Source organism: Mycetomoellerius zeteki, unplaced genomic scaffold (genome assembly GCF_001594055.1).
Source record: "Mycetomoellerius zeteki isolate Tzet28-1 unplaced genomic scaffold, Tzet1.0 scaffold20, whole genome shotgun sequence".
Classification (NCBI taxonomy): Eukaryota; Metazoa; Arthropoda; class Insecta; order Hymenoptera; family Formicidae; genus Mycetomoellerius; species Mycetomoellerius zeteki.
The window spans coordinates 3,008,468-3,018,051 of NW_017256957.1; the positions used below are offsets into that span (position 1 = coordinate 3,008,468).

Here is a 9,584-nt window from a genome sequence, read left to right on the forward strand (position 1 = left end):
TTGTCAATATTACATTTAGGGTTCGAGATTTCCTAAATCTATGCTCAAAATTGGAATCAGCGATACCAAAAACCCCCAAATACACTATTTTTGAGAAAATAAACATTTTTCATATTTGATCGTACGTTCCTTGTCGGGAAAGCCATTTTATGGTTTTGCAAAAATCTCGAAATTTTGTGTCATGTGTATGTTACTTTTATAGAAAAATTTTTGAGGAAAAAATCATAATTTTAATGAAAAAATGCCGGTAGTCTAAAGGTTAAAAGTAAAATTTTATTTTAAATCTTTATATTCACATATTACATTCTTTGTTTTTTTATTAAAACAGCTTCGAGCTCCTGAACGACCAATGTTATTACACAATATTTGAGATATTACGAATTACGCAATCTCTCTCTCTCTCTCTCTCTCTCTCTCTCTCTCTCATTGATCGTCTGGAGGCTATATTAAAATTGTTTTGAATTTTCTAAAGAATAGGGATATCAATATTGTACAAAATTATTATATAATAATTGTATATTGTACAATAATATTACTCGTCTAGAAGCCGTTTAATCCGTTAAATAAAAGAACTATAACATCTAAAAATAAAGATTTAAAGAGAAGTTTTATCTTCAAAATTAAAAAATAAGTTTTTCATTTTATATCGCTATAACACATATGTAATAATTTTATATTGCTTTTATATCACTATAATACATATTTAATCATGTCACTTTTGCCGCATAACGAACAATGCGAGAGTGAAGATTTAGGTACGAGAGAGAATATTACGCGAAGCCACGTTTCGAGAAAAAAATCGACCAAAAGACGAGACACGCGCGACCCGGAAGATCGGAATCCCACGTTTCTTTTCGAGGGAACCGACGCGAAAACGCAACGGTGCACTTGCCTGATCGAAACCCGGTAATTATGCAACGGCATCGGCATGCGCATCGTATAAAGAGAGACGGCCGCGGATAACAAGGGATTCTCTGCCCGGAGCATCGAAGGTAACGAGAGCGAGGATTGATGTCCCGTTCTGCAAGCTTGGTGCGCGCGATGCGCACACATCGAGAGAATTATTACGAGAGGTGTTCGCATTAGAATAAACCACTCGGCGTTATCCGTGGTGTACGCATCGGTGAAAGTCGTTAAGATGACGAGCTGATGACCGAAGGATCTTATTTCGCGCGAGAATAGACGTTTTCTTGCTCGTCCGGTCTTCTCGCTTCGTCCCGTTTAAAATTAATCCGTAAAATACACCGCGGCTCAAATTGCACGCTATCATTACGCATATCGCGCGAATCGATCTTAGGCGACGCTAGAGTTCCATGACTTAATAAGAACCTGTCAATCCGAGACAAAACTGTTTACTCTTATAATGTAAAAACGGGAGTTTTTCTTTTCCGAGTGAATTTTCGAAATAAATTTTGAAAAAGACCTAATGTTATTTTTTCCAATTCTTTATTTTTATAACTTCTGATTTATTTAATTTTCTATTTCTTATTTCTAATCTATCTAGAATTTTTATTATTATTGTAACTTTTAAATAAATTTTTAATTTTTCTGAAAACTTTCTACTATTCTACTACGCTGAGAAAAAAAATTGTTAACTTAATTACATTTAGGTCGTACACAGTAAAAAAATTTGTATATTTGTGTTGGAAACGGTCCACTCACGTTTGTGTTAACAGTTTGTGTTGAATTTGTTAACATATTCGAGTGTTAATTTAACATAATGTGATTATATTATTTAAAGATTTTTTGTGAAATTGATATTCAATGTTTCTTAGTATCAAAATGACAATTTATGAGTAAGTGAACAAGTAACATAAAAATAATGTGTTTTAAAACGTAAATTCCAAAACAAATGAATGAAAGATGTGTTAATTCAACATATCATAAATGTTAATCTTTTGAAAAAAAAAATGTTCCCACAGTATGTTTACAAACTGTGTCGATGTTATCTTTCTTTGTATTTATTCTCTTACATAATATTTGTGTTACGTTTTAACATATTCATCTTGTGTAAAATTAACTCAGAAATTTGAGTGGATCGTTTGGGACATGCGATTTATGTTAAATTCAACACATTTTTTCCAATTGTGTAGTAATTATTTAATTCAAATATTTATATATTTAAGCTAACAAAATCATGTTTCAAAACGTGTTATTTGTTTAACAAATATTTATTTGTTAAACAAATATTTGCTTGACAGCCTGTGACCGCTGTATTTAGTTGAATCAATTAATATTTTGTTGAAATAGTAACGTTTTTTCTCAGTCTTTTTTTGTAGTCATTTATTATATTTATATTATCTGATTTTTTTTGCGAACGAGCGGTTTTTTTCTTCGCGTCCAAGTGAGCTTTCAAAATCAATTTTGAAAGAGTTTTAATGTATCTTTTCTCAACTCTTTATTTTTTTACAACTTGTGATCTGTTCAGTTTTCTATTTTTTTTTATTTCTGATCTTCCTAAAGTTTGTTATTCTTGTAACGTTTAAATAATACTTCTAAATTTTCCAGAAACTTCTTACTATCTTCTGCTACTTGATGTATGTACATTTATCTGACTTTATTTTGATAGTAATCCATACTCATAAAGATTAAGAGATAGTAACTACTGTAAACGTTTCACGTCTAATCGTTACCTTCAACAGCGCTTATAAATTCATCAATGCCACCTGTGTGTTCTAACGACCGAGTATCTCCCGTTTTGCATACCGGCGCCTAATTATATCGTAACTCACTCGCGTGCAGCGAGTTACTCTCGATGTATCTTCCGCGAGCGCGCTTCATATTTTGCACGCAGAAAGCGCGCTTTCAAGCGGTATCTCAGACCTGCGTGTTATTCAAATGTGGAGCTCGATGCCACACAGGATGTCCGGCTCGAATATATATTCTCAACGTGAGTATCTTGAATAATTTATAATATCTGACCTCTTATCTCCGAAAAGTTTAATGTTATTGGATTCTTCCAATTTGGCTTTAAAAACGTTCGACATGCATTGATCGTCGAATGTTTTCAGGACGGCTAAACTAAAGTTTAACTTACTCTTCGACTTTCTTTTTCTAGTTCTAATAATTAACAAAAGACGAGTAAGTTGAACCGAAATTAAAGTTAATGAAAACGGGCATAAAAACATTCAAAGACGAATAAATATCTGAATTTGAGATTCCCTCTCCAAAATCTGAAAGATTCGAATCTCCGTATTTTTAATCACATCCACGATTTCCTCACATTTTTGCTGATACTTTGCTGACCTTTGTACTTTCTAATTCTGGCATGATCGAGTTAGAGAAATAAGTCTCGACACGCTGAATTCACACCAATTAAAGCTCAACACATGAGTCATGCCCATTTTAAATTGTACATTCAGGTAGAACTTTTTGCCATCATATGCCTACTTCATCATACTATTATTAAAAATTTAATACGTATATCTTTCGCGTACATGTTAAATTGTATTATTTCTGTACCACGCCTATATGAAGACATTCACACGAGCGTAAATAAATTCGAATAAGAATAATAGCACTACTTACCTGAAATCCAGCCTGATCACGGTGGATCGCCGGCGACCTCGTCGATGCGGAAATCCGGGAAAGATGCACGGCGGCGGCGGGTCATCTTCCGATTTTCGTAAACGGTCCATGGAAGATTTGCTCCGAGGCTCAGGCCATCCTGTAGGCGAAACATGAAGTCATTAACAGAACAAGTGGTACAGACAGCGTAAGAAAGACGCCACGCAACAAATCACGATGCCATGTAAGGGCGAGAGGCGAGACGAACGAAAGGGACGAGGGCCGACTTGATCGCCTTAACTTTCAGAAGGTTAAGCTTCCCGTTTCTTTTTTTCTCGTCCAAACGTCGCGACCAAGCTTTAATGCGCCATCCGTCGTCACGCTGGCGCTTATTAGATTCGCTCTAAATTCCTCTTAAAGCTTCACGACATGTCTGGAAACACTAACAGCTCAGAGAGCCGACGATTCAGCAATTATTTCAACACCGACGCGTGTCGCAAATGTGCGTGCATGTATGTCGACGTAAAAAATTAGGGCGAGCACATTCAATACGTTCTCTTCTAGACTGTAATAATGTAGCCACTTTGTGGGACATTATCATTAAAGCGTGAGATAAATTGATTTCAAATAAACGACCTATCAATTATATTCTCCTACTTCTATGTGTAATTTAATGCAATTATTTTACATTCAAAGCTAGTTAGGAAAGTTATCTAGTTAATCAAAATCAATGATTTCTGCAGTGAATCAAGTGTGGTCATTATTTATAATCACGTTATGTTAGAAAGCTAATAAATAACGCTTATTAATCCGGAAATTGCATTACTGTCAAGAATTATCCTCAACATGCAGATGAATGTTATCTACATTTAGAGGATAATTCTAGTAAGTAAATAATTTTCTGCACATGTTCAACGGTATCAATAACCACATCAAATTTCAGCGAAGTCAGAGTAATTATCGCGTTATATCGTCGTTTCCTCTTATAATACGCAATTTTAAAATATTTACTACTAACAAGGGAATCGTCGGAACTGATCGATTTTGTTGGGCTTTGGATACTTGTAAAGAATAAAATATTGAACCTATATATATTTTTATTTGCCTATTAAGGTTTAGACGTCACACAACCCATCAAATAACGAATTTTTTTTATTTTCGAAAAATGTGGATATACTAAAAGTATGAAATACCATAAAACTTCATAGAAAACATTTTTTATATACCTCATAGTTTTCAAGGTATTCGCTGAAAATAAAAAAACCCGTTATTTTCATGAATTCTTTCGATCTCTGAATCTTGAAATAAGCAGATAAAAAAATATGGGGATGTAATATTTTTTTATATTCCACAGTATACGTATTCAAAGTTCATCAAAATGAGTAAGAAACAGTTCCGACGATTTCTTTGTAAATTCTTAAAGAAATTCACGAAAAGAATGGTTTTGCTAAAATATCTAAAAATTTAGCAAAATAAAGATCTAAAAATAACTTTGTTTGCACGCTTCAAACTCCACTACCAAAATAATTATTATGTAAGACGCTTAAACTGATTGCTAGAATATCAAAACTTTTTGCAGCAGTACTCATCATGTTTAAAATTCCTACATAATTATTTCGATAGTCCAACAAAATTATTTTCAGATTTATATCTTACAGTTAAATTGTTAAATACTTCAGCGAAAACATTCTTTCCATGCAAAACAGTTAATGGAATGCACATTATGATGATATCAAAACGGATATCATTTACAGACGCACTTCCAATCAATTTACGCAAATACTTTGCGATACTCTCGGTTCTATTTTAGCTAACAATTCTGTTTTAACCAGACACACACAACACACACACACACACACAACACACACACACACACACACACACACAAAACACATCGAGAAAACTGTGATTATATGCGCGATTTGCGAGTAGAGCACTCGCAGACGAATTGGTCAGATAAGAGTTGTAATGGCACAATTTACGGTGTTGATATATTAAGTCGCTATCTGATGGATATAAAGAAGCGTTTATGTTGCGGTTTCTTAGTCGGAAGACAACGTGCGAGGATCTGTTGTATGAACAGCTGCGAGGAATATGTGAGTGCGCGAAGAGAAGCACGGTCCTATGATAAATTACAGGAAAAATCGATGGTAAATTTGTCCCAGCTCTCCTCCAACGTTGCCTTTCCACCGACGCATTTGACATTTTTGACCTTTTGTCCATTAGAACAGCCTTTGAACGGGTGAACACATTCAAAAATGTATACGTAAGCGTTATGTCGCACCGAGAAAAATAAAATTATATATGTCATACGTAGAATATTTGAAAAGAAACCGACTACATTGAAATTGCTCTTTTCTAGCAGTTGGAAACATACCGATAACTAATATAATACCTATTATGTATAATTTTTGATGTGTCACGTAATTATAAAAAAAAATTTGTCATGAACGCTAATTAATATTTTGAATATATGTAGTATAGTATCCAAGCAGTTAGATATTTTCATAAACAAACGATATTTCTCATCAGTATAATATCGATACTAACAATTTGTAAAATGCAAAGTGTATTTTTTTCTAAAATTTTTCATTCTAGCTAGTTTTTTTTTGACTTCTTGCACTGTTCATCTTTTCTTTTTTTTCTCTATCGTGAAGAGAAAAAAACAAAGATAAACCGTGCAAAAAAAGAACAGACCTTATATATGTATGATTGTAAGTTTTAAAATTCTTATATAAATAGAAACATTCTTAAAAAATCGAGGCTTACATTCAAAAATAAGTGGATAAACAAAATTTAATAATACTATTTTAGAGTACACAACTGTTAAAAAAAAGAAATTTGCTTCCGTTACACGTAATGGAAGCAAAATTCAAGCAGGTATATTAAAAATATTTAATGTTGTCAATGAAAATGAAGTTATAAGTAACTTAAATTTAATATTTACTTATATTAAATTTCATGCAAATATACATAAAATTTAAATTTTCTACATAAAAATGTACTAAACTTCATAAAATTTTATAAAAAGTACACTAAATTTCATGTACATGTACATAAATATACTTTTCAGTTGCAGATATATTACATTTAATTTAGTGTCATAAAATTGAATTTAATTTGTGTAACTTAAAGTACATTAAATTTCATGACATTTAACAGTTGCCGCTCCGTTCACTCACCGTCGTGCCTGTTCGCTTAATCCCACTCGGCAGGAGAGGCAGGTGGATCCTCCGTTTGAGTCCACGTGGCACACATGTCCCGTAACCCTCGCGCAACCCCGCACGGAAAAGGGGTTGCACGTCGCCGGTCTCGTTCCGAAAGTGCACGCAACCACAACAATCGCTCTCTCTTTCGCAGAGAAGATGAGACAGGAAAGGAACCGCACCACTTTGTTGAATCAACGTGGAGACGTCGAAGGGTTGCGACACACAAAAGGAAACGCGAAGATGCGTACTCTCGAGAAACGAATCGCGGCTTCCGAGTTCCGGCCTCCGCGTGAACTCGGCAGGAAGGACGGCGGGCGTGTGTAGCGCGCACGAACGCCGCCGCGACAGGAGTGATAGTGGCGAAAGTGGGAGACCCTCCGGGAAATATATAGGTCCGCGGGGTGGTGTGGTGGTGGACCATACGAGCGAGAGAAGGGGGAGGACGCACGCATCCCTCTACGCACGTTGTGTTGCGCCGGGTATCTCGCGGGATGTACACTGTTAAATTCATATTATGTCAAATTATACAAAATTTGAGTTGTTTTTAATCGTTTCTAGGAGGACCGTTCAGAGTCGGCGCAGTAAACAGTGCGCAATTATATAAATTACTTTAATATATCGTAATCAAACTGCAATACAAATTATTATCAACCAAACGGGGTTGATTTGTATTGTAATTTGATTATGATATATTAAAGTAATTTGTATAAATGTAATTGCACTGTTTATCGCGCCGACTCCTAACGGTCCTCTTATTATTGATATTTTTATTTCTTAAGATAATAGGAATCCTTATTTGTGATAATATTATTTCAATTTTATTATTTGATATTTAATTATAATAAGTCATCAGTGCTTCTATTCGATATGTCGTTAATTTAACTAAACAATAAAGTTAAACAATTTAACTCAAGAAAATGTATTAAATTTGACACAAATTTAATTTATTATTTATTAAGTGTATACGTTAATATGGACGTCGTTTACTTTGAAACTAATTACAGAAATGGATTAATTTACATTTTACACATATGGAGGTTAAAAGTAACAAAATATTTTAACTCAAGGAATTGGATTATCTTTTGATATCTAACAATGGCAATAATTCGGTGTTTATAATATACCCTCTGTTCACATTGCTGATCAATCACCTGACTTATAGATAAAAAGACAAAATGTATAACGAACATTTCGATTATTTACGAATATAAACTATGATTATTTACAAATTAATTGAAAAATATCTTAATATCAAATTTAAATTATGTCATACATTACGTTCATAAATCACTTGAATATTGTTTTTTTATCAATATTCCGAGCGACAGCATAAAGAGTGCTTTTCTAATGCTGTTTCATGATGAGAACAGAAAGAAGTTTAGAAGGACTTTATTTTATCAAAAAATTTAATTAAATATATTCATAAATTAATTAAAAATATTTTCAAATGTACTTCAAATCATTAGTGATTTTATATACTCATTTCAGTTTGAAATTAACTGTTTGAAATTGCGGAAAATAAATTCATAGCTGCTGGTCATATTTTAATTACCTTAAAAGCATTTCTTTTGAAAATAATATTACTTTATATTTAGCGCGCAAATTTATTCATTTGGACATGCAATTGTATCATGATCTCTCTCTCTCTCTCTCTCTCTCTCGCTTCCTTTGTCTTTGTTTTTCTTCTCGCATCTCTTCTCAGAAAGTACCAGAAGGGCCATTCAAAACAATCGGAACAGTGCAAACGATTTCAACACAAAAGCAGAAGCGCGCGTTGACTACGTTATCAGCCATTATCGCGCCCATTTTCCCGTTGAATCTCATCTAGATAATCGGAAGCATTGTTTAAAATGGCGTTATCTGCGCGCTAAATACACCGACGGAAATCCCGACGTGCCCCTTTTCCTTTCTCGCGCGCCCTTCGCGGTAGGTTCAACGAACTGTAATTGTGGTACGGAGACGCGGCCGTAAAACTCTACCTACGAGATTAGACTTGTGGCTTTTCCTTTATCATCCCGGTGGAACGTTGCAGCGCATCACCAGCGACGTTTTATCTCTTCCCGTTTTTCCGTTCACCCTTTTTCGTCCCCTTCTTCTCCTTCGAGTCGCTCGTCGCGAATCGCCCGCGAGTTTTTTTACTAGCGCAACGGATCGCACGTAAAATACCGAGACGAATCGCGACGGAGCCGGGAGAACTGTCTTATAACGTGCAAAATGTGCGATACAATGTGATGCAGAACCAATTATGTTGGGCGATTAAGCCCGGTAATTAACCCACTGGTAATCAACGTCCACTATATTAGGCATAGCTTTATACTTGCGATGTATAAATGCACAGTTTTGAAGTTAGAACTGAAATTGAATTCTTTCAACAATTTGTAAAAAAAAGTAATTATCTATCTATAAAAAATAAACATCAAGGTAGCGATCATATAATTTCTTTCCTAAGGTAGAAACATGAAAAATAAAAATTTTTATCATTATAAGTAATGTAGAAATTTTTATTTTTCATGTTTTCACCCTAGAGAAAAAGTTACATGAGCGCTACCCCAAGGAATAAAACGTATCACAAGTTATATAGAAATGGCGTATTACAAATTTAAAAATACAAAAAAAAAGCAAACAAATTTGTTTGTAACAAAACATGTAAATTTGTACGTGATAATATTCGAATAGGATGAAGTTCAGTTTGGTCAAAATAAGAGAATACGAGAATAGAAAATTTAGAAAATATGAAAAATATTTCATATACGCTCTGAAAAATATCGGTGTGCATTTAACACCCCTGCTGTCCTATTCTGTAATATCGTTCTGTAATAACTATCTTAACGAGTTACAGAAGGTACCTGCAGCGGAATTCTGTAACTC

At 34.1% G+C, this 9,584-nt stretch overlaps 1 protein-coding gene across 1 annotated transcript in view; it reads right to left on the reverse strand.

The window, feature by feature from the left end:
• The window catches only part of LOC108722257 (thrombospondin type-1 domain-containing protein 4), a 71,126-nt gene extending 64,070 nt beyond the window's left edge, over positions 1 to 7,056 (reverse strand). The window contains exons 1-2 of the mRNA XM_018447253.1: positions 6,690 to 7,056; positions 3,529 to 3,667 (exon numbers count right to left, since the gene is read on the reverse strand). Coding sequence (XP_018302755.1) covers positions 3,529 to 3,638 — 110 coding nt within the window. The 5' untranslated portion in view covers positions 3,639 to 3,667; positions 6,690 to 7,056. The remainder of the gene's footprint in view (positions 1 to 3,528; positions 3,668 to 6,689) is intronic.
• Positions 7,057 to 9,584: the final 2,528 nt, after the last annotated feature.